This window comes from Rattus rattus, chromosome 1, assembly GCF_011064425.1.
Source record: "Rattus rattus isolate New Zealand chromosome 1, Rrattus_CSIRO_v1, whole genome shotgun sequence".
NCBI lineage: Eukaryota > Metazoa > Chordata > Mammalia > Rodentia > Muridae > Rattus > Rattus rattus.
Genome location: NC_046154.1, coordinates 16357942 through 16383163, shown reverse-complemented (window position 1 = coordinate 16383163; position 25222 = coordinate 16357942). Strand labels below are relative to the sequence as shown.

General features: G+C 47.8%; 1 protein-coding gene across 1 annotated transcript in view; it reads right to left on the bottom strand.

Annotated features, from left to right (window-relative positions):
* Dnajc16 (DnaJ heat shock protein family (Hsp40) member C16) overlaps window positions 1-24989 on the bottom strand; it is a 30691-nt gene extending 5702 nt beyond the window's left edge. Inside the window, exons 1-13 of the mRNA XM_032895112.1 lie at window positions 24870-24989; window positions 23073-23257; window positions 18186-18252; window positions 16216-16546; window positions 10211-10395; window positions 8039-8143; window positions 7165-7323; window positions 4298-4428; window positions 3305-3488; window positions 1595-1777; window positions 1364-1440; window positions 393-473; window positions 207-305 (exon numbers count right to left, since the gene is read on the bottom strand). Of these exons, the coding sequence (XP_032751003.1) occupies window positions 207-305; window positions 393-473; window positions 1364-1440; window positions 1595-1777; window positions 3305-3488; window positions 4298-4428; window positions 7165-7323; window positions 8039-8143; window positions 10211-10395; window positions 16216-16546; window positions 18186-18252; window positions 23073-23239 (1769 nt within the window). The 5' untranslated portion in view covers window positions 23240-23257; window positions 24870-24989. The remainder of the gene's footprint in view (window positions 1-206; window positions 306-392; window positions 474-1363; window positions 1441-1594; window positions 1778-3304; window positions 3489-4297; window positions 4429-7164; window positions 7324-8038; window positions 8144-10210; window positions 10396-16215; window positions 16547-18185; window positions 18253-23072; window positions 23258-24869) is intronic.
* Between the last annotated feature and the right edge of the window lie 233 nt (window positions 24990-25222).

Below are 25222 nucleotides of genomic sequence, written 5' to 3'. Positions count from 1 at the left end.
TGTTACCACCCATAAAGTTTTACACTTGAGGTTATTTTAGAGTTGGGGATCAGGATGCTGCTCAGTGAGAGCTTCTGTCTAGCACATGTGAGGCCCTGGGTTTGATCCCTCCCCCAAACTAGCAGCCAGTACAGCCAGGCAAGGAGGCCTTTCATCCAGCCTACGATGCTCTACGAGGCTGAGGGCGGGGTGTGTGTAGGAAGAACCTGCTGCTCTCTTTGGTGAAGCTCGGCTCAGTCTTCCCAGCCTTCTCAGGGACTTCCTCTTTATCCGGAGGGTGCGACTCCCGCTCCTCATTTGAGTCACTAAAGCACAGAAACACAAGTTACTCTTCTTTTCTTTTCTAAACAAAGAGGGCAGAAGTGACGTGGCAGGTTGGTCACCAGGCTCACCTGAAAGCCTGGACGATGACAGTGCCGAACAGGATGAAGAGGGCTGAGAAGATGAGGGACAGCAAGGGCATCATCTCCCGCCTGGAAGCAAAGGCAGTGTTAGCCACAGCTGCTGGGATGTGGGTTTCGGCTGTCTGAGTGGGAAAAAGTCCCAACCAAACACCTTTCACACCAAGAAACATGATGGCTGTTTCTAGGGTGAAGGAGGGGCCCTCAGAGCCCTAGTCACAGAGACTGTATTCTGGAAAGTGACTTTAGGCTGTGTCTAGTACATTCTGCACAAGAGGATGAAGGATTTACGTTGGACACACAGAACAACTTACTGACACTAAGGTACTGGTGACTATCGAGTCTGTGGAATGATCTCAATTTAACTGACTCTTCTGTGGCCAGAATGATCAAATGTGGCCCAGATGGACAGGGAGTGTCACAATCAGCTTCAGCTGTCAACTGGGCACGAACTACAGTCACCTGGAAAGAGGGAACTTAGCAGGAGAGCTGTCTCTGTCAGACTGGCTTGTGGACACGTCCGTGGGGGAGTTTTCTCGATTACTAGTTGATACAGCAGGGCCTACCCACTGTGGGCAGGCAGTAAGCAGCATTCCTCTGCGGTCTGCTTCAGCTCCTGCCTTGGCTTGTAAGCCAAAATAAACCCTTTCCCCTAAGTTTTGGTCATGGACAGATATATCTATCTGTGCATGCACACACTGGACTCTAGGCATGAGGCCCTGCGCTGAGTGGCAGGCAGAGTGAGGAAGGGACTAGTACCAGATCTGCCGAGAGGGAAGCCAGCTGGGATGATTCATCCCTCCCAGCAGGAAGTACCAGTCAGCAAGAAAGAGGAAGTCAGTCATTGGGCCTGTGTGAACTCTCCTACTTCCAGCAGCAAGTGCACACTGAAATCCAAGCACGGTTCTTTCTAGAGCTGGAGGCTGGCTTTGCCAGGTAAAAAGAAACCCGTGACATCCTACCAGTTACTGTGCAGCAGGCTCTCCCAGAAGTCCGAGAGGTAGTCAGACACAGAGTAGAGCCACCGGAGGAGAAACACCTGGGGGAGGAAATGGGCAGTGGACAGGACTGAGCCCAGAAGGAACCCACACTTCCCAACAGACAAGTCCTGTCAATCCCGCTCTGTCCCTGCCCCGCCCCTTATGCTGCCCCGCCCCTCCCAGTGACCCATTCTTCTGGTCCCCGATGCTCACAGGAGCCAGTTCATCAGTCAGGTCAGGGAGCACCGCTTCTGAGGACAGAAATGCTGGATCTTTCCGCAGCTGATCAAGATAACCCAAAAGGACGAACTTATCGCTCTCACTGCCAGTCCAGGGGTCTTCCAGGGTTTTAAACACCACCCTCCCTGCTGTGTTCCGCCTTTCCAAGATGGATACCTGGGCAAAAAGGAAAAACCATTAAGGGTCTCAAAAGCAGCAGGATATAAACTCCGCCCCCCCGCCCCGATTCCTGGGAGGTTGAGGCCGGGGTAAGAGGATCAGGAGTTTGAGCCCAGCCTAGACTTACATATTTTTCAGGGCAGATGGGCAAAAGGGCCTCATGAGGGCAACACCTACGCTAATACCTTACACTGTCTATGGTATCTGTAGGAGGCCTTGGTCTGACTCACTGTGAGTTGTGAGGATGACCCTGAACTTGTCTCTGGCTCACCAGCATCCCTCGTTTACTGTGCTAGAGAGGGAACCTGGGGCCTAGTGCATGTCAGCCACACATTCTACCAGCTGAATCCCACCCTCATCAGGAGTTACTGTCAAGATGAGTTCTCATTTTGTGACCTAGGTTGGCCTTAAATTCCTGGACTCAAGAGATCAACCTTGGCCTTCCCAGATGATAATCTAATTTTTGGTTCTTCAAAACATTTACTCATGGAATGGGAGAAGTGGTCTTTCTTGCTCAGGGAAGAGTACACCATTTGGTTGTTCAAAGCCAAACAGTCAGCCCTGAAAATATACTATACAGGTAGTTTTGTATGAACTGAACAGGAATATGCATGCGTGCTAAGATATATGTATGTGTACACACACACACACACACACACACACACACACACACACACACATACACACACACGCACACGCACGCACATATGCATGCAATAACAATCAATAGAAAAGGCCATGAATTTTACAGTGACTGTTCTTAATCACTGAGTAGCCCAGGCTGGCCTGAAACTTCATCTTGCCTCTACCTCCCAAGTGCTAGGATTACAGGCATATGCCACTACAACTGGCAAAAGTAACTGCTTTTATGGTGACATCCCAAAGCTTCTGTCAAAATTCTAAACTCTTTTTCTTCCCACAGATTTTGTGTAACAACTTCTGACTTAGTGTCCAGTTAAGGAGCCTTTGCTTTGCATTGATCTTTCCTATGATAACTGAATGAGACCGTGGGTCTTTTCCTCCTTTCTGTGTGCTGAGCACGCAACCCAGGGCCTCAGGCTTTTCAGGCAAGCATTCTGCCACCAAACTACAATCTTGACCCCAAAAGAACCACCTCAGGCTTCTGGGGGGTGGGCAGTGACAGCAGAGGCAGAGAACGTGAGGAAGGAAAGTTTCTGAGCACATCGCCAGTGGCCTGAGATTTGGAGAATGGGCCTCTTGGCTTCTGTACCCCTATGCTGTACCTAGGAAAAGCTGTTGGAAAAGGCTGACACAGCTCAACTTCCCTCATGGGAAGTGGCCAAGAGGGCTCAGTTGGGATGGCATTGGAGTGGAGGAAGAAGGCCTTCTAGGCAGGTCTGGAGCCCACATGGGGGATATAAAATCGCTAGGTGAAGGATGGAGGGAAGTCTGAATAATGTTCCAACCAGGTCTCAGAGGTTTCCAGATGTCTGGACTCTGTATGCAGTACTCCCAAGACAGGAGGAGTGGGAATAGGAATGAGGATTGGGGCCCATGGCTTACCCCTGACTTCCCTTGGAATGCTTCGATGTCCGGTAGCAAGGTGCTGGCAAACTCCTGCTGCCGGCTGCTGTAGACGTGCACAAAGCGCACCGTGTCTTGAGTATTTGCCAGTGCAAATGACAGGAAGGCGTCAAAGGGTTTACTTAGTTTGTTAGCCTCAGCTGTCAGCAGAACCACGCAGTATCTGCACACAAATAAGAGAGGAGTCCCTTATGAGCAACCCCGAGGCAGGACCAGGGCTGGCAATGGCTGCTAGGTTAAGAGCTACACTCTGTATGATCTCCTCTCTCAGGGAGGAGTAGCTGATCAACCTTAGGGCAGAGGTGACTGAACCTTGTTCTGAAGGGGCTGCCTCCACAAGGTTCTAAAGGAAGTCTTGCATTTATCCATTCATTTCCTCAGACCTCTATTGAGCTCTCAGACAACACTCCCATCCTGTTTCAGTAGAGAAGACAGACACATAGAAACATAAATGGGTATTGACAAGTGTTGTGAGGAGAGGAGGGACAGAGAGAGAGGCTGGGGTGCTGGTCAGGAAAACACCACCTGATGTTTGAGCAGATACTTGGATAAAGTGTTGTAGGGGAAGAAAAGAGGGCGGAGCCACTTGGTCTGTCCTAGGTTTGGAGAGACCAATGGCAGACGTGCAGTGGAGAACTGAGTCCTGAGCAAGGGGACGCATGGGAGCACAGACCCATGGGATACCAGTGGCTTGCTCAAGAGCAGCAGTGGTAAATAGTGAGATTCAGATTGATCCTAAACTGCACGTGTGTCTTGGTGTGTGGGGATCAATCCTCTTTCTATTATGTGGATCTCAGCGAGCAAACCCATGTTGCTGGCCTCCCCGTATCTGCTAGATATGGGGGCTTATGTCTATGATTTCAGCATGTGGTCTGAGGGTACCCTGGACTAAGACACCCCACCCCATCACAGAGGTTTAACTGCCCCTGAGAAAGACACCTCTCAGTGAGAGGCAGAGCCTCGAGTCCTTACTTTCTCTGTCGGTGAGACCGCTTTACGGGGCAGAGTTCATGGAACAACTTCTGGCTGGTGAGCCGGGACGCCAGCAGGTACTTGTTTTGGGTGATGAAGTCCTCGATGACCTGCTTCTTCAGCCCCCGAGCCTGGAGAAACACCAACAAGTACTCTGTTTTCACACTGCATATGGGCTTACTCACACTTATGAAGACCGTGGCTGACCCTGGCTAAAGCAACATCACTAGGCAAGTGTTGTGTGGAAATGTTGGTTAGCATCTCAGGTGAAGGTCATGATGCAGGCAGGTCGTGCTCAGGAGACAATCACAAGGTTTCTCCTGCAGGACCCTGCATACCAGTTTACACTACAGTTTACATCGATCGTTTTTGATTTTACACAAACGTATTTCTACTTTGGGATCTGTAGCAAACTAAACCACTCAAAATAAATTCCAGGGCTGGGGAGATGGTTCAGTGGTAGAACGCTGGTCTAACATGCACGAAGCTCTGGGTTCAATTACTGTACCTCAAAAAGACAAAACCCAAACAAAAGGCCCAAACAATGGCAGCTTTTGTGTGTTGGAGACAGGGTCTTGCTCTTTAGCCTGGCTGTCCCGGAACTCCTCTGTAGACCATGATGACCTCAATCCACAAGTTCACACCCGTCCCTGCCACCAGAGTGCTGCACCACCATGTCCAACCACTGTCCTTTAGAGACAGGTGTTGTGTAGCCCAGGCTGGAACCCAGATTGTTAAGTAGCAGAGGATGGCCCTGGATTTCTGATCTTCCTCCCTTCCTGGTGCTGGGATTTCAGGCATTGTCACCACATCAAGTTTATGTGTCTTCATAGTGAATTCAGGACTTCACACACTCTAAGAGCACAACCGCTCTGACATCCCAGTCCCTCCCAAACCACTGTTTGTAAGACCGAAGAGGCGGACCACAAAATTGAACATTGAATGCTTTCTTACGATTTCAAGTAGTTCAAAGGACAGACATTATGAAGGAGACACAAAACTGTCATTAGTCATTCACTGTGTACTTAGCAAGTCCTAAGGACAGGGCAGATAACACCCGGCTGCTGAAGTGTCTGCAAAGCTGCTGGAGGACACCAGGTCAGTACTGGAGAGCACCCGTGTCCCTTACATCAGCAGAGAGCACAGCAGAAGACGCTGTCTCACAGCTATGAAGGAGGGGAGCTGACAGATGAGACCCTGCCTGGGCTAGGGAGATGGCTCAGTGGATAAGGGTGTTTGCTGACAAGTCTGTCAGTCTCCCCTTGATTCTCCAAGCCCACAGGGGGAAGCACTGACTTCCCCAGTGACCTCTACACAAACGTGAATGTGCGGATATCTCAAGATGTCACAGCGAACTATGTTAGTTCAGAATGTCTGTGTCCTGAGTGCGGAGATCACAGGCCTGCAATGACTGGCTTTTCCAGTGCTGTACCTCCAGCCTGGGGCTCTGGGCCCGCCAGGCCAGCACCTAACAAATCAGCCCCCAGATGCCTCCTAAAGCCTCCTGAGCTGGCTCTGAATTCTTAATATTCTCAGCCTTCAAAGTGCTGAGATTATAAACACTGCCATTGAGGCCAGCCTCCACCTGCCTTTCCCAAGCTGTCCTCTGCCCACCTAGGGTCACCTCTAGCATTTGCTGTAGGCAGTTCTAATTCAGCATGCCTAAGACCAGTTTGTTCTCTTCTTTTCCCATCAGCCATTTCCCTGTCTGGTTCTGTCCTACAAAATGACCTTCCCCATTCCCAGTCTCAGACACCCTATTCTTTATGCTCAACAGGCGACCTAGTACACTGGGTAGACTGTCTTTCTGTCCTTCCTCCCCTGACTGAACCACTGTAGTGTACAGTGGATATCCTGAAAATACCATATTCACTACACAGCGGTTGGACAACGAAATGTTTATACACTATATTCTTATGTATAAAAAATCACATGTATGTGTGTAGGTATGCGTAGGGGAGTGTACAGGAGCACAGGATCCAGAAAAGACTGTCAGACCCCCTAGAACTGGAGTTAGAGGTGGCTGGGAGCTGCCCAACATAGGTGCAGGGAACTGAACTGGAATTTGGGGCCTCTGGAAGAATAGTACATGTTTTTTAACTGCTGAGCCATCTCTCCAGTCCCCCAAAAAAGCACTTAACAAAACTTATTGTAGCCACTTAAGAGCCAAGGACTACTGGGCATAGTGGCACACACCTTTAGTCCCCGCACTCAGGAGGCAGAGGCAGGTGGATCTCTGGGAGTTTCTGGTCAGCCATGTTTATATAGTGAGTGAGACCTTGTCTAAAAAACAAACCCAAAAGTCAACAAATAATTCTTCTCTCAAACCCAGATTCTCCTGCCGTGGCCTTCAGAGTACTGAATTCCACCTGTGTGCCATCTGAGACGATTTCGGTTTTTTAAGCAAAACATTATTGTGTCAGATTACAAAAAAATCACAAAATTTAGTGCATCAGTAAGAAAAAAGTCAAGTGAATTTCTCCCTTTATTCAGCTGTTTTGATCAACTCTCTAACACTCTGTCTGTCTGTCTGTCTCATGAGTGTGCATGTGTGTGCCTGAGCACACTCAGGACAAGGATGACCCTCTGCAGTTGATTCTCCTTTTTCCATGTGGGTCCAAGAAGTGGAACTTAGGGGTCAGGGGTTAGGGGTCAGGGGTCAGGTTAGGCAGCAGCACTTCACCCACTAAGCCATCTTGGTCCTTCCTTTTCTTTCCTTCTTCATCATTTGAGACAAAGTCTGACTCCAGCTTAGGCTAACCACAAACCCACACGTAGCTGAGCATGACCTTGAACTCCTGAGCCTTCCAGTGCTTTGTTTATAGTTCAGCTCTGCTTTCTGTGACGGCCTGAGGTGACTCACATACCTGGATCACATCGGCAGGCTTGTTGATATGCTCTTTGAAGATCAGCATGGTGGGGGCATAGATGTTGACGTTGTACTGCCTGGTCATCTCCTCCACACCTCTCAAGCCCACATACACATATCCAAATGACACATAATCTTTGTATGCAAAGGCCGTCAGCTGTGAGGGCAGAGGGAGGAAGGTGGTGAAGCAGACAGCTTGGCACAGCTTACAGACCAAGTGGGACCCATTAGCATCGATGGCTGGGATGAGCTGTCAGCTTACGGAGCCCCATGAGTCTTCCTCACTCAAACATCTACTTCAGGAATTCTAGTCGTATTCTGTGCATAGAAACTGAGCAAGGGTGAACACAACTAATTTTGTCAAGAGATAAAACAAAATAAACATTATCCAGAAATTTTGCCTGGGTGTGTGTGTGTGTGTGTGTGTGTGTGTGTGTGTGTGTGTGTGTGTGTGTGTGTGTCCATGTCTATCCCAGCACAGGCAGAATAGACTTTTCTGAAACATTTGCAAACCAAAATGGTTCAGCCCTTTTCAGATTTTGTAATATAGCACATCCCTAACAAAGTATTCTTGGGACCAGGACCAAATTTAAACATAAAATTTGTATGTTTCCCATACACCCTCTACTCACAGTGAGAAGGTAAAAGCGCACATTTTAGTGTTCCTATGTCTCGACTGTGAACTGTCACATGAGGCTGGGGTGGAATTTCCTGATGTGTGAGGCACTGATGGTCAAGAGTTTTCTGAGTTGGGATTTTTAAGTTAAAGATGCTCAAAAATGTAATTATACAAAAGACAAGCAAGCCATGGGTTCTGACGAAGGGCTGCTGCCCCACCAGGGAAACGGGAAGCTACTCCACAGATGCATTACCTTGTACAACAGTGGCGCTGCTGGTGTCTGGCCGAACAGGAGGGCATGTGGCTTATTCTCCTGCTGCCAGCCAGAGAGGAACCGCACATAATTTTTATTTGTGACCTTAAATTGGAAATAGAAGGTTAGTTGCAATATTTAATTTTTTTTTTTAAGATTTATTCATTTATTATATATAAGTACACTGTAGCTGTCTTCAGACACACCAGAAGAGGGCATCAGATCTCTTTACAGATGGTTGTGAGCCACCATGTGGTTGCTGGGAATTGAACTCAGGACCTCTGGAAGAGCAGTCGGGTGCTCTTAGCCGCTGAGCCATCTCTCCAGCCCCACAATATTTAATTTTAAAAAACAATTTTATTCATTTTTATTATTTTTACTATTTATTATTATTATTATGAATGTTTTGCCTGCATGTATGTATGTACGTGCACTGCACGTATGTCAGGTGCTCACAAAGGTCAGAAGAGGGTATCAAACTCCCTAGAACCGGAGCTCTGATGGTTGTGAGCCACCATGTGGGTGCTGGGAACGGAAGCCAGGCCTTCTGGAAGAGCAGCCAGTGTTCCCAACTGCCAAGGCATCTCTTTAGCCACGATGTTTAATTCTCGACAACTGTATTCTACTTCTGTCAGAAGGAGAGTTAAGTACCTATAAAGAGGTTGTTTTTAAAAAACAAAAAATGCAGACAACTAATCTTTTTGCCTTTTTTGAGAAAGGGTCTATTTAGTCCTGGCTGGACTGGAACTTGCTAAGCAGACCAGCCTGGCCTTGAACTCACTGAGATCTGGCAGCCTTGGCCACTAGTCTGTCTTAATTTGACAAAGCTATTAGAAGAATGGTGACACACATGTCATATGTTTATAACTCTTTTTTTTTTTTTTGGTTCTTTTTTCCGGAGCTGGGGACCGAACCCAGGGCCTTGCACTTCCTAGGCAAGCGCTCTACCACTGAGCTAAATCCCCAACCCCATGTTTATAACTCTTGAAGATGAAAGAATTACTGACTACACTATAAAGTCACTTCTCAGTTGGTTGGTTCTTGTTTGCTTTTTGGCAGGAGTCCTAGAGATCTAGTGCAGGGCATCTCCGAGCACAGGCCCTGCCAGCAGCCCCCAGAGCACTCACTCTGTAAACAAGGCCTGCCTAAGTTGGGCTGGAGTGATGCTCAGTGGTAAGGGCATGTACTGCTCTGACCCAAGAGGACTGAGTGTGTGTGTACGTACAGGTTCATGAGCTCTGCATGCATGCATGGGGCAGAGGACAGCTTTCAGGAGCTGGTTCTCCTTCCACCGTGTGGGTGCTGGAATCACATTCGGGGGGTCAAGCTTGCTGGTGAGCATCTTTACCTTCTGAGCCAGCTCTCTTGCCCTCACTAAGCTTTTACTTTTTGTTTTGATTTTAAGACAAATTCTCTCCACACAGCAATCTGACCTGGAACTCTCAACATGGTCCTGGCTAACCTCAAACGCACCAAGACCCACTTTCTTCTGCCTCCTGAGTGCTGGGATGCAAGGTGTGCACCATCATGACCACTAAGCTTTTAAAGTTCTAGAAATAATATCTGTTTAATGAATTTAGTGGGTTTGGTAGATATGATTATACTTACCCAATACATACCTAAAAAGTGTAAAATCCAAAGGTAATTAATTTTTCTCAATGTAATCTGATTTTCATATTTTCTTTTTTTAAGTATTTATTTAATTTATATAAGTACATTGTAGCTCTCTTCAGACACACCAGAAGAGGGCATTGGATCCCATCACAGATGGTTGTGAGCCACCATGTGGTAGCTGGGAATTGAACTTGGTTGGGACCTCTGGAAGAGCAGTCAGTGTTCTTAACCACTGAGCTATCTCTCCAGCCTGATTTTCATATTCTCACAGGACAAATTTGTACATATGACCAAATGCATGAGCCATAAATTCTGTCATGTGATCTAACTTTGTTGTTTAGTAAACCGGACTGTGGCTTCGGATCAGGTTCCTCTGATGTCTAGAACCTGTGAGCTGTTTGTAATGGCAGTGAGCTCTTTCCAGCTCTGTATCCTGCTTCAGCCGCTAGTCTCCTCAGGCTTCTTGCCTCACGTGGTGTAAGGAAATGGAAGTGTCTTGGCTGCTCAGAGCGAAGTCTGGGCGGCTCCAGCTGGCAGCCTCGTCTCGGGGACACTCACCTTCTCCACCAAGTTCCCTGGAAGAAGGCTCTCCACGAACTGCCGTAGGTTCTCATGAACCACCGCATTGTGGAAGAAGGAGATCTTCCCATTGATGATTCCTAGGATGGAGGGGGTGCTGTGTGCTCCCAGGTGATGGGCCAGGCGTCTTTCGTACCCAGCATGGACGACACCAATCCCCACACCTGCAAAGCATGGAAGAACTGCATGAAGCCTCCTGAGACTGGGCAGGAAGGAGTGCTGACAAATCCGTTGGGATGGAAAACGGACCAACTGGGTGGGAATAAGTATTTTAATAGCTTGTTTAGCTTTCTTGCTAAACAAGAATTCTAGATAGGCCAGTTTTTCTATAGAGCAACCTGGTAATATTTACAAAAAACTGTAAGCCTGACCATCTCTTACGCCTGTTATTACTAATTTTGAGAGACGCTCATGAGGAAATTATTTAAAAGAAAAAAAGAAAGAGGGCCAGAGAGAGCTTGCTGTCAAGCCTGAGGTCCATCCCTGGGGCTCTCAAGATAGAAAAGAGAGAACTGACTCTGACAGGTTATCCTCTGACCTTTGTACTTTCTTGTATACACACACACACACGCACGCACGCACACGCACACGCGCACACACACACACACACACACACACACACACACGAGTAAACGCAAAAAAGAAAAAATAATCTGCCCACCATGTTCTTACCCATAAACAAACATATATAAATAACTAAGAGGCCAATGACTTCGTGACAGTATCCTACCCCGCACCACAGCCTCTGACTTATCAACATGAGAGAGTCACATTTCACCTCTGGAGACACATCTCCCTTATAGGAGATGGCTCAGTGGATGAATGCACTTGCTGTACAGGATGGATCACTGCGTTTGAGCCCTGGATCTCCTGGAAATGTGGAAGAAGAGAATCAACTCTTCAGAGTTGTCTGCAGACCTGCACATGCTTGTGTACCCCCTCCAAAAACCCTACGCACAATAAAATGAAATATAGTTTTTGGGGGCTGGAGAGATGGTTAGGAGTTAAGAGCACTGGTTCCTCTGGGAGCAAGGCTCACTTGTCACTATCATGTGGTGACTCTCGGTATCTCTAACTCTATTTCTGAGGATCATCAGCCATGCTCTCTGGCCTTCTCAGGCGTCAGGCATTTATGTGGTGCAGAGTTGAGCCTGCTGGACTAGGCATGATGGCACACACCTTTATGCCAGCACTAGGAGGCAGAGAGAGGTAGAGATCAGTGAGTTTGAGGCCATCCTGGTCTACATATCCAGTTCCATGCCAGTCAAGGCTACACAGGAAACTCTGTGTCTTAGTCACTGTCCAACTGTGTAGTTGCTACTATAGCAACTCTTCTAACAGTGCTTGGTTTCAGAGGCTGTCATTGTAATGATGACAGGCTCATGGCAGCAGCAGACAGAAGCAGTGCTGGAGAAGTGGCTGAGTTTTACATCTGAGTCTGGAGGCAGCAGGAAGGGAGAGAGAGCCACTGGACCTGGCTTGGGTTTTTAATACCTCCACCTCCAGCGACAGACTTCCTCTAATAAAAGCACACCTACTCTCACAAGGTCACACCTCCTATCCTTCTCAAGTGACTAAGCAATCAAACACACACACACACACACACACACACACACACACACACACACACACACACACACACACACACACACACACACACACACACACACCACCACACACACCACACACACACACACACACACACACACACACACACACACACCACACACACACACACACACACACACACACACACACACACCACACACACACACACACACACACACACACACACACACACACACACACACACACACACACACACACACACACACACACACACACATACACACACACACACACACACACACACACACACACACACACACACACACACACACACACACACACACACACACACACACACACCACACACACACAGAGACACGCACATATGCCTATGGGCGGCATTCTTACTCAAACCACCACAACCTGTCTCAAACGCATAAAACCCAGACATGCATTCAGGCAAAATATCCATTCACATAAAATATAATAATTTAAAAGAACTCTAAAAATACAACATTTTTCTTTTCTTTTACTTTCTCCTCCTCTTCTTCTACTTTCTTTTTGTTGAGACAGGGCCTCACTCTACAAACTTGGCTGGCCTGAAATTTTATAACGTAGACCAGGCTGGCCTCAAACTGACAGAGATCCACCTGCCTTTGCCTCTGAGTGCTGGGACTAAGTGTGTGCCATCAGCATGGCTACAAATTCTTTGCAGAGTACAGGAAGGGGCTGGGAGATGGCGTAGTTAATGGGAAAAGCTTGCTCCACAAGCCTAAAGCCTTCATGTAACTCAGCGTTTCCATGGGAGATGGGAGGCAGAGATCACCCAGAAACCCGTGGGCCAGCTATCTTTGTGTACACAGCATGGCAGAACCAAGAGAGACCTTGCCTTAAAACTAGGTGTGAAACAAGAACTGACTCCCCGAATCTGTTCTCTGACCTCCACACACAGCTTTGGCATTCCACGTACACATGATAACACACAAACACACCTACAAAATGAACAAAGAGGACTTCATAAAGTGAACACACTCCAGTTAGCACTGTTGCAGAGCCCGCATGCGGTAGGCAGAGCTCTGTGGGTAGCTTGGTGTCATCTGCCCACTCCTCGCCTGTGTGCACGAGGACGCATGCAGTAAAGTGGGGCTCCTGGCATTTCCTTTTCACCTGATACTTGCTTCATTTAATTCCGGTCCTCTCTCGTTCTTTCACTTAACTGGTACGTCTGCCCTAAGTGCAAGATTAACAGCCAATATAGAGAACTTTTTGGTGTCTGGGAGGCTTGAAAGTGTCAAGCTCCTGACACTGAACTCCTAGCCTCCTCCCACAGAAGCTCCAATGCTGCTTTTGTCGCTCCAAATATGGCAGCTCCATTCCTCCCATTACACAGTGCAAACGACACAGCCATCCCTCTCTCGTCCCTCACACCCACATCCAATCTGCCAGCAAGCCTCCTGCATCTCCTCAGAAGATGCCAGCACAGCCTTTACCACTCTCAGAGTCTCCTCCTCCTCTTCCTTCTCTGCTCACCTCACTATGTAGCCAAGGATAACCCTGAGCACCCTGATCCTCTTGCCTCTGGCTCCCCAGGTGCCCGGATCACACACAGGTGCGCACCCCGGCACACAACTTCTTCATTCTTCTTGGCTGGCTACTACAGTGGCCTCCTAAGTGGTCTTTCCTGGTACAGTCTGTTCTTCACATAGAGCAGATCGTTCCTTCTAAATGGATCACACTACTGACCAAACCGTGCAAAGAAGTACTCACCCCACTTGGGATGAGCCAGTCTGCATACTGCCTTCCCTGACTCCCACTTACTTTGTTTTTCCACAGCTTATTGCTTGCACACAGGTCCCAGTGGACGGCATCCAAGGTCCTGAGCACACTGAGCACATGCTACCGCTTGGCTCTCCCCCACAGCTGCTTCTCATGCTCTGGCACAGCGTGCACACACCTCTTCCTGTTCACTATTTATAGGCCTCCCCCTTCTACAATGAAGGCTCCAAGGAAGAGAGTGGTCCTGGTGTATTCAGGACCAGCATCAGACAGAGGCGGGTACTTAGTAGGTGCTCAATCAAAGTGGCTATTAGCCAATTCTTATTCTTTCTTTCCCTTTCTTTTGTTTTTGTTTTTTCAAGACAGGGCTTCTCTATGTAACAGCCCTGGCTACTCCAGAACTCTCTCTGTAGACCAGGCTGGCCTTGAACTCACAGAGATCTGCCTGCCTGTTTCCTGAGTGCTGGAATTAAAGGCATGGACCACCACCCAGCTAACCAATTCTTTCTTATACAATGAAACTGTGCAGAAGACAGAAAGAAGGCAACTGCGTTCCTAGTGTCACATTTGAAACTTTACCACTCTGTGCGTGTGCATGTGCGTGTACATATGGAGGGCAGAGGTCAACCCTAGGCCATTCCTCAGGTGCCATGCGCCTTAGTTTTGGAGTCAGTGTCCTCTCTTGGCTTAGAACCTGCTGATTAGGCTAGGCTGGATGGCCAGCTGGCCTCAGGATCCAGCTGCCTCTGTACTCAACCACAGCATAGCATATGTCATGGCACCCAGATGTGTGTGTAGTGTGTAGTGTACGTGTGTGTGCTAACCAACACTTGTACACAGGATGCTAGAGGTCGACACTGGGCATCTTTCTCTAATGCTTTCCACGTGTTGTCATGGTAGTTGTTGATGGTGTGTATGTGCACACATGCATCTTTGGGAGCATCCCACAGAATAAATATGGAGATAAAAGGACAGCTTTGCCAGGAATGGTGGCACACACCTTTCACCCTACTACCTGGGAGGCAGAAGCAGGCAGATTTCTGTGAGTTTGAGGCCAGACTGATCTAGATAGCAAGTTTCAGGACAGTCAGGGCTACACAAACAGATCCTGTCTCATTAATACAAACAACCACAAAAACAGAGATTGGAGACAATTGAGGTCTGAATTCGAATTCCCCTTCCTTCCAACCACCAGTTTGTGGTCTCTCAGACCAAACCCTCCAATGTTGCTCTCATCCCCCTAGTCCCAGGGAGTCCTTCATGACCCTCCTTTATCCCTGTGTCCTACATGTTCCTTCTGACAGGAGCGATGGGTTGCTTTTGCTATGGTAACAGAGCACCACACACCAAGTCAACTTCTCATCTTAAAGTTCCGGAGACAAGGAGTCCAATTTATCCTACAGGGCTGAGCTATGGTGTCAGCAGCTGGCTTCCTTTGTAAGCTGCAGGGAAAGCCCGTGTGAACCCTTTTCAGCTCCTGGTGACTACTGCATCTCAGACCTTGTGGTCCTTCCCCTATGTTCACATCTTTATGACTTCTGCTGCAACCTGACAATCAGAGTTCCATGCCCAGAAACCACAGGTAGGAAGGAGAGAACAAAGTCAACCTCTGACCCCCATGTGGGCTGGGTGTGTTCTCACATGCATTTACTTGTGCAACATCTCCGCTCTCATCCAGCTTTATACACTGAGAGCAAACAACTTCCCACTGCCTTTGCTCCACTGGACGACAGCACTTCTGGCTTCGTCCAAGGGCAACTGTATCCAGGCCCATATATCCAGGGACATATTTGGCCAAGGCCGAGTACCCTCCTGCTTCTGCACAGCACACCAAAAATCTATTTGGAACAAATGGCCCACTAATTTCCAGAAGTCTACTCTTTTTAGAGAATTGAGAAAAGAAGAGAAGAGAAGAGAAGAGAAGAGAAGAGAAGAGAAGAGAAGAGAAGAGAAGAGAAGAGAGCAGAGCAGAGCAGAGCAGAGCAGAGCCAAGCCAGTTATGCTGGTATATGCTTTTGAGAAAGTAGAGTATGGAAAGATGGCTCTGCAGGTAAAAGCACTCCTTGCTCTTGCAGAGGATCTAGGTTCAAATCCCAGGACCCACATGGTGGCTCACAACCTTGTGTGACTCCAGTTCCAGAGGATCCTATACCCTTTTCTGACCATCTCAGGCACTAGTCATGCATGCAAGTACAGACATTCATGTAGGCAGAACATTCATACGCATTTAAAAAGGAAAGAAAAGTAGTTTAATACACTTCTTCTCTCCATAAACACCCTTGAAAATCAATCACTATGGACTTGGGAAAAGAAAACACACTGGTTGCTCCCTCTCCCCAACACCCATCACATTTAAGAATGACGGGCTGGCTGGAGCAGTGCCTCTGGGGTTCAAAGAGCACTTGCTGCTCTTGCAGAAGACCTGGGCTCAGTTCCCAGAACCCACAGAGCAGCTTAGAACCACCTCTAGCTCCAGTTCCTGGGGATCTACTGCTCTCTTCTGTCTCCATGGGCACCGCTTGTATGCAGTGCACGTACATACGTGTATTTCAGTGAACACTCACACATAGAACACGTACATTTTAAAGAGAAGAAAGAGTCATCTTCTGTGTACACGTGCTCTAATGGAAACGACTTACCCAGTCCTTCCAGTTCCTGGACCACTTCCTTCCAGACAGGCTCGATGTGGATACAGCTAAAGCACCAATCCGACGTGATCTTAATGAGGTAGGGTTTTTTGAAGCTGTCAGGAACCACTTCATTCACGTAGTGTGAAAAGTGCAACAAGTACTTCTCATCGATTGAGTCCCGCCGCTCAGAATTGAAAGGGAAGTGAAAAAAGGATTCATCAAAATAGAAGTTCTCATGGAAATGGCGGAAGCGGTACTCGCGCTGCTGCTGGTAGCCTTGGTTCTCACCCGCATCACCGTAGTGGTCATAGTTTGTCCTCTTCTCCTCATTGGACAGAATCTGAAAGAGGAAGAGGAAGAGAAGGAGTCCAAAGGGCAAGGGAGGTGGCTTGCCAAAGGGCTCTCCTTCCTCGATCTCTGCTTTCAGGACTGAGGACTGAGGCCAGGTCTTGTGTGCACTTGTCGAACCCTTTACCCCTGGGCCACACCCCAGCCACGAATGGCTTTCCTGGAAGCAGCCTGAAAGATGGAAGTGCGTTTCTCAGAAGTGAATAGTAGGATGGTGGGTTCAACTCCAGCAAGGCTGGACGCATGGGGAGAAGTGAAGGAGAGACCGATTCCCATCTGACCACTCCTAGAACCCACATGGCAGGAGAGAGCCGACTCATGCAAGTTCTCCTCTGACCAACATGAGTGCCACGGCACGTGTAAGCCCAGAAAACACACACATGCACAGAGTGAGTAAGTTCCTCTCAAACTCCCTAACAGAGACGTTAAAACTCCCTGAGTTCATTTGGTGAGGTCGTCTCCCTCAGGTAGACATTAAAGCTGTCAACCATCCCGGTAAACACCAGATAAGACCTGACCATTACCATTACCAGGATCCACCATAGAACATCACCCTGGCCGCACCACTGGAGTTAGACTCATTTGGACCAAGGTACGGTAACCATGAACATCAGAGAGTAAACAAAGCGTAGTCCAGGGCCTTAAGCATGAGCTGACCTCAGCTTTCGCTTTTATGTTCGTTCCATGTGTGGAGAACACAGGTATGGAGGTCTGAGGACACCTTGTAGAGTCAGTTCTCTCCTTCCACCATATGGGTCTGGGGTTGAACACAGGCCTTAGGGCTGGCTAGCAGGTGCTGTTACCCACTGAGCCATGTTACCGCCAACTTTGCTTGACTCAAGTCTAGCTTTGAAGACTAAAATTCAATAATCTTTTTAGGGTGATGAGTCACCATCTGCTGAAACACATTACCCTAACAAATCAGGCAGTCAGGGACCTACTGCCTATGTGTATTCTAGGCCATGCTACTTAAGCTGACATGTTGGAGACTTACCAGAAGTCTTGTGTTTCAGTTATTTGTAACCTTGTGTAACCAGGCAAACTGCTGTGAGATTCTTTAACCTGAGTCTCTACAATCAGAACAGACATCTGTCTGGGTAAGTGCAAAGTTCTTATTAAAGCTTTCAAAATGGGTTGGGTTTTCTAGGAGCTACAATGTTCAGGGGTTTGCTTCGACATGTTGGAGGGGCAGAGATCTCTTCTCTAACATTATGAGAAATCTGGGGCTGCCTGTGGAGAATGTGCCCTGCTGAGGTGACGTCACAGAGCTCCTCAGCTCTGGCCTGTTTCCCCTTTGCTTTGTGTGTGCATTCATATTTCTGTTTTCATGTGTGTGAGCTCACGTGCTGTGGAGGCCCGAGGCCAATGTTAGGGGTTTTGCTCAGTCACCCTCCACCCTATTCTTTGAGGCAGAGTCTCTCAACTTAACTGGGAGCTCTCGGATAAGGCTGGTCTGCCTAGGCAGTTTGACCCGGGGAGCCTTTCTCAGCCTTGTGAGCACTGACGTTGTAGGTGGCATTTGTGTGGGTTCTGCAGATCCTGCCTGCATGGCTGATGTGCTGAGCCATCTCCCAGTCCCTCCACCCATTTTCTAGGAGCTAATGGAGGCACCGAAGTGGCCGTCACGGTACCTCATAAGCCTTGCTGATCTGAATGAACTTGTCCTCTGCTCCAGGGTCTTTGTTTTTGTCAGGATGCCTGAAACACAGATGGCAGCCAGTGAGAAGATTTTTTTACGCACAGCTATTTTATAACCTCATCCACACAACTCTCAACGTCAGGAACGAAGAGAAGGCTGTTTGCTTAGGACTGTTTCCAAAAATAAATGGTAGAAACAATCAGTTGCTTCACTCAACCATAAAAAAAAATTGAACTTTAACACAGGCCGTTTCCTCTCAAGATGCTCCAGCTGAGCCCATTTCCAAAGCATCAGAGATCACCACAGCTCACTGCTGAGAAGAGGTGACACATGTGCATCCTCATCCTTGTCCTAAGCATGACTCAACCTGGCTCAAGGCTAAATCAGTTATTCATGCTGTCCCCGGGCAGCAGTGCTCCCTCCCTGGGTCAGGTTCATGCTGCAGGTGCTTGGCTTTGTTTTCCTGAATGCAGGCCCTGGGTGTAGGCGAAGCTGCACCGTGAGGGGATGATGGCCACATCTCCCACCGTGAGGGGATGACGGCCACATTGCCATGCCTGCTGCTCACTCTCACATCAGAACCCCAGTTTTTGCCCCTGCCCTGCTGACCTACTCTGCCTCTGACTGGCTACTTTTCCCTTCGTGTGGGTAATGATTTCAAGGCTGTGTGTAAGCTGCGGAAGCCAAGAGTCTCTCAACTAGTAGGCACCTGCTATTTCCACGTGAGGCATTCACTCTGCATCTTTTCATGTTTACATGTTATCTTGTTATCTTTGGGGTATAAAGTTTGTTTTTTAAGACTGGGTCTCAGGTACCCAGGGCGGGCTTTAAACTCTAGAGCTTTGCCTCTTTCTTCCCCGAAGTGTGAACCACAGGTCACACTCCTCCCACTGGCAGCTCTGGAGATCTGAGAGCAGGGATGAGCCACGTGTGCTTTACTGCTGCTCCCTAAGATTGAAATCAGATTTCCACAAAGACTTCACTGGTCATGGTATGAAGAGATTGTCACTATTTGACACAGAAGCTCAGTAGATGGCTTAAGCTGGCTTCAAACTTCTCATCCTTCTGCCTCAGCATTGTGAGAGCTGGAACCACAGGCTTGTTCTACCAGACCCAGCCACATTTATTCTTTTTTTTTTTTTTTTCGAGCTGGGGACCGAACCCAGGGCCTTGTGCTTGCTAGACAAGCGCTCTACCACTGAGCTACATCCCCAGCCATTAAGTTTTTTTTTTTTTTTTTTTTTTTTTTTCTTTTCTTTTTTTTTTTTTAACCACATTTATTCTTTGCTGTTCTTTTGCCCCTCTATGTAGCCCTGGATATCCTGAAACTCTCTTTGTGGATGAAGCTGGCCTCAGACTCACGGAGATCCACCTGCTTCTGCCCCCAGAGTACTGGGACTAAAGGTGTGCACCACCAAGCCTCACCCCACTTACACTGTGTAATCACTTATGCTAACCGTATGACGTTTTTCCTAGCAAACATGCTGGGAAGAAAAACAATTCACAGGGAAACAGGAAAGACTGACAACACACCAGATGCACTGAAGTAAAAAGCTACAAGTCACTAAACTCATTGGAGCATCAATGTATGAGTGGACTTTATCCCCTACTCTACTCTCTGAAACAAGGAACTTCAAATGACTTGCACTTGGATACCACCCTGCCCTTAACCACTGAATCCTTGCCACAAATGTCAATAAGGTTAAAAAGCGAATGTCAGGTAGACACACCGAACACAACAGGACTTAAGGGAACAGGATGGCGGCCCAAAGTGCGCTTCTACTGACTACAATATAAGCTTTTACTCTTCAAACTCAGGTTAAGGGATGGGTGGAGAAAGTGTGCACACCTGCAGATGATGACTTAGCCTGAGGAGCTGACAGGCAGGAAGGGAGGAGGGGCTTCGCAGGAGACGGAGGCAAAGGCTCGATGGCAGCTGAGTAGAACAGGTTAGCTGAGAACTCAGGGGTGCTTTCCTGAAGGTGGGAGACCTCTCCAAGTTGCAAATACTTGGAGAAGGGAAGTTCAGCCCTAGGTGAGTACCATCCAATGTTGGGTTCAGGGAAGGAGATGGATTCATGAGCTGCCTCACAGTGGGCAAACTTTCCATTTCAAAATACTGTGTATGGCTCAACTGACTTTCAGTGTAACCTCTAAAGGAATAAAAGTGAAGATGCAAGGTAGTAATTTCTTTCAGGTAAGAGTGAGCAGGACCGATGTGCTTTGAGCAAACCACGTTATGCCAGTCTGCTTCTCCTAGGGGGCCCTGGTACTCTGCTAACACAGATGGCAAACCCATGATAATATGTAATTCATGAGCGAGAAATAGAGTTTTCCTGATAGAAAAATATAGTCACATCACATGGTCTCACCAGGCATGTTTTTGGTGAGGTCTAAGAAACACTCAGAAAAGCACTTGACAAAATATGGTCCAAGTGCTAACTAACCATGTCTCCCTGCTATGCTCATTCTGGAAGTCAAGTGGGGCTGTATCACTTCAATGTTACTATGAAACCACCCAGAGGGGACACAGACTAAAGCAAGAGAGAAAAAACACTGCCTGGGCCCAAACAGTAGAAACCAGGAAAACAGTACAAACTTGCAGGTAAATATGAATTCAATGCACAAAGCCAACGCTGTTCATTTGTGCCGTTATGAATCACTCCTAGAGACTCCAGCAGGAAGACAAGGGCGTTTAGCCAACAGCTGAACATCTCTTAAAACTTGACACATAAAGGTCACAACTGTCCGCTGCAGGAGGGAGGCCCCCAACCTTAAGCTACCATTCTAGATACCTTGTCCAAAGAAGGCTGTTATTTATGAACTAACCACAGACTGTCATCTTGCCTTAAGTACAGAGAGGCAGGGACCTGAGATATTACTGAAAGCCAATTTGGCAGAGACTTGCTGGAAAGAGGCCATGCATTATTCGACATGGCATTTTCAGCATCTAATTCTCGATTCCTCGTGATAGGAATATTGCCCCAAATATTATTCATTGACATTCTTTACACTTTTTACCTTTACCACAATTAATTTAAAATCAAGCTAAATCTGCTCATTGAGAAAAAATACTGTCAGCCGGAGAGCGTGCAAGGTTAGAGTCTTCGCAAAGGCGGCTCCGTGGCTGCCCAACTTGACACTACTTCTTCCTGAAGCACTAACCAGTGTGCACAGGGGCAAGTGATCGCAAAGTCGTGTGCCAACAGGACAAACTGTGGGCATGAGGGGCAACAGGGTTGCCAACTCTGCGACTGGACGACCCATTTGTAGATCGGGTTGAAGCATCTCTCTCAAGGGGTAGTCAAATGGGCACAATGAGACACGCAGAACCTGGAGGTGAACATGCAGTAGGTATTCAACAATGGTCCTCCCGCTACTCTCTCTGCAGCTACTTAATGCCTGTCCTTCCTTGGCCGACGTTGTCTCGGGAGAAGTTTGCCCAAAGTAAGTTTAACACTTACTGCTTTCCTGGTAATTATAATCCTGATAACGCCAGGTGAAACTGTGATTGCTCTCATGAGCATACCTAGTGCCTGAGAGGCAGGGGGGATCTCTCTGTGAGTTCAGGGCCAGTCTGGGCTACATAGTGAGTTCTAGGCCGGGCAGGGCTACACACTAAGACTTTTGTCTCAAAAAGTTCTGGTAATTCTCTCAAGGTGTTTTTACAAAGTTATACACTTGCTTCTTGAATCTCTTAAAATTGGAGCCAAAAGTCCATATTCTAAATGTTTTAAAAGCTTAGAGTTTTAGAGAATAGAACTATATGTTCCCTGTAACATTTATACACATAAAGAATTGCTTTCTAGGGGTTGGAGAGATGGCTCAGTGGTTAAGAGCACTTGCTGCTCTTCCAGAGGACCAAGGTTTTGTTCCAGTGCCCACATGAGGCAACTCCCACTCCCCGTAACTCCACCTCCAGCACGTTCAGCAGTCTCTTTTGAGATATACACATAATTAAAAATAAAATTACCAAAAAAACCAAAAACCCCAAACAAAGAAGGGTAGTGGCAGAAACACACACCTTTCATCTCAGCATTCGGGAGGTAGAAATGGGTGAATCTCTGAGTTTAAGGCCAGTATGGTTTACGAAGTGAGTTCCAGGACAGCCAGAGCTACAGGGAAGCCCCCCAACCCCCAAACTCTCATACACACACTCTCTTCCCACACAAAGGAAAAACAATGTTTAAAAACCAGAATTCAGCTACATAACACAACAGGAGGTTAATTCCTACAGACCACCCCGCTTCCTTATTTGCTCTAGCCAGCAGTTCTCAACCTTCTTGTGACCCTTCAATACAGTTCCTCACGGTGTAACACCCCTAACCATCAAGTTACTTTTGTTGCTACTTTGTAACTGTACTTTTGCTACTGTTACGAATAGTAAATGTTTTCTGACCGTCTTAGGTGACCCCTCGGAGAGGGTTGTTCAACCCCCAAAGGGGTCGGGAATCACAGGTTGAGAACTGCTGTTCTAGTGGGCCTGGAACTTGCCAGGAAGCCCTGGCTGACTTCAACCAAAGGTGGGTGAGCCTCCTGCCTCTGCCTCTGAAGTGCTGGGATCATAAGTGTAAGGTATCCTGTGCATTTCAATTATTTTTTTTAAATTCATTTTACTTCTTACTTTAACATTACATGTCCTAACAGTATCTACGAGGATGCTCTAAGCTGTAGTATTTCTGAAGAATTGTGTATCAAAGTAAACACAGACTTTAGACTGCTAAAACAGATGGAGCATGGGCCATCAGCTGGCTCTCAATACTCTAAACAGGTCTACAAATACACCCAGCATAGAGACAGACAAGTCATCCTCACTGAGGCTTCAGCCACCTGCTGACTGCTTAGCAGACACTGAACTCCTGTTCTTGGTTTCACCTACCATTCCCGAGCGAGCTTCTTATATGCCTTTTTAATGTCCGCCTGACTGGCTGTGCGGCTGACCCCTAGGACTCTGTATGGGTCAAAATCCAACGCAGACAGGCTTTGCAGGATCAGAACGAGGACTATCAAGAATTGCCAGGAAACGCTCAACCTTTTCAATTCCATCTCTCTTCCTTCCCAGAGCTGAAATGATTAAAAGGTAGTTTTAAGTTCAAGAGACAGGAACCTGAATGCTTGTGCTTTCTTAGGGAGGGGATCAAGATGTTCAGATGAGAACTAAACAAGAAATTTTCTTAAAAAGGGGAATGTGTCAATCTAGTTGTCCCTATCTTAAAAAAAAAAACATGACTCTTGAATATCACACATAAGAACTATTATAAGTTAAAAAAAAAAAGACAAGTCATATTAGAAAAGCCCTTTTAAAATTATTGAAAATGAATGCTCTGAAATACATGGTGACTACAAGAACAGATTTAGGATATCCAGGAGACCACATCTCACGTGCACAACCTCACCTATCATAATAATAAACAATTGGCTTCAGAGTAGCTCAGAATGTGTCAAATTAATTCACGAATTCATCATGATTTCTCATGTACTAAATTACATTCTGAGATCACTGTGGCATTTCTGGGCACTAAATGGACATCAAAGTAAAACTTTACAAATAATTGTGCAGTAATATTCAGAAGCCTGCTGCTATTATTATTATTATTATTATTATTATTATTATTATTATTATCACATTCATTCAGACAAAATGGGAAGCTGTTTTTTAAGCCAATTAGCAATTTGGTTATTGACCATGGAAACTTCAGATATGAAAAAATGGTTATGAAAGAATTTAGTTTTCCATCTAAAGAGAACAGGAAAGACTTAATGAATAGGCAGGGCTTTAAAATGTCTTAACTACAACTCAGTTGAGGGGTTGAACTCAGTGTGGGTTTTGGAATAATCCTGGCTGGTTGGTACAGAGATAGTGTAGACCTGGACACACACACACTCACACAGAGGGCTTTGGTCTTTTATACCATACACTATTTTCATGGGTCACATTTATCTTGACCTCACAGTGTTCAGTTCAGTGGCTGACAACTCACTCGGGGCGGGGTGGGGGGGTGTATTTGACAAGTTCCAGGTATAAATCCTGCTTGGGAGTCTTCACAGACAATTGACCACTGTTTAGGACTGCACACATGCTAAGTACAATCCACAAGCAAGCCAGTTTCTCTTTCAAGACAACCTGTTCTGAGGTATTGAGATCCAGAATGGGGATCAGATTGGGGGTGGAGGGGAGGTTTTCCACCATTCTAGGACCTAAACCTATGTTCTTGCTGGCAGGGTGTGACTGAGCACCAGCACCTAGCAGGATCTTCATGGTCGGGGGTGGGGTAAAGTGGGTAAGGGGTTTAATATGCAAAAGCCACAAGCAGGGTGGGTGAAGTGTCAGCCCCTCAGAGTGGGTGAGATGGGGACATTATTTTGGCTGACGTTCTCCAGCTCCAGGGGGCTGGCCACAGGGCAGGGGACGCGCTGGCCAACAGGTAGCCCTCGGTGTCCCCAAGCGCAGGTGGCTGAGACTCCCCAGACGCTCCGCAGGACCAAGTCCCGACTCCGGCGCCCGCCCGGGTCGCGACCTTCCGGGAGGCGGCCCCCTCCCCCGCCGCCCCGGTTCCTGTCGGCTCCCGGGTCCCCCCGGGCCCAGCAAGGGCTGAGGTCGCGGAGGATCTCACGGGAGAGTCCCCCAGCCTGCAGGGCCCCGCCGCGTTCGCGCGTCACGCCGGGAAGGAGTTACCGGGAAAGGGCACCGGCCCAACCGGCCGCAGCGTCCGTGCTCCAGTGAATCCGCCGGGGCCGGCGCCTCCAGTCCACACCAGAGCACCTGGGGAGGGGAAAGAGGCGGGGCCCAGGCCCGGGGCAGTCACGTGTCACTTAAAGACCCCGCGTCTGGAAGGCGCGCACCGACCGGGTTTAAGCTGCACTCTCAGCCAACCTATTTTGGCCCTGATGGTCTCCGTAGGCACGTGGATCGGGCGCGGTTGCTATAGGAACGGAGCGCGCTCTCCGGCTGGGTCTGAAGGCTTGATCTTGACCAGCGAGGCCAGAGCGTGCCTACTAGCGAGGCCAACTCGCTATGCATCACGGGAT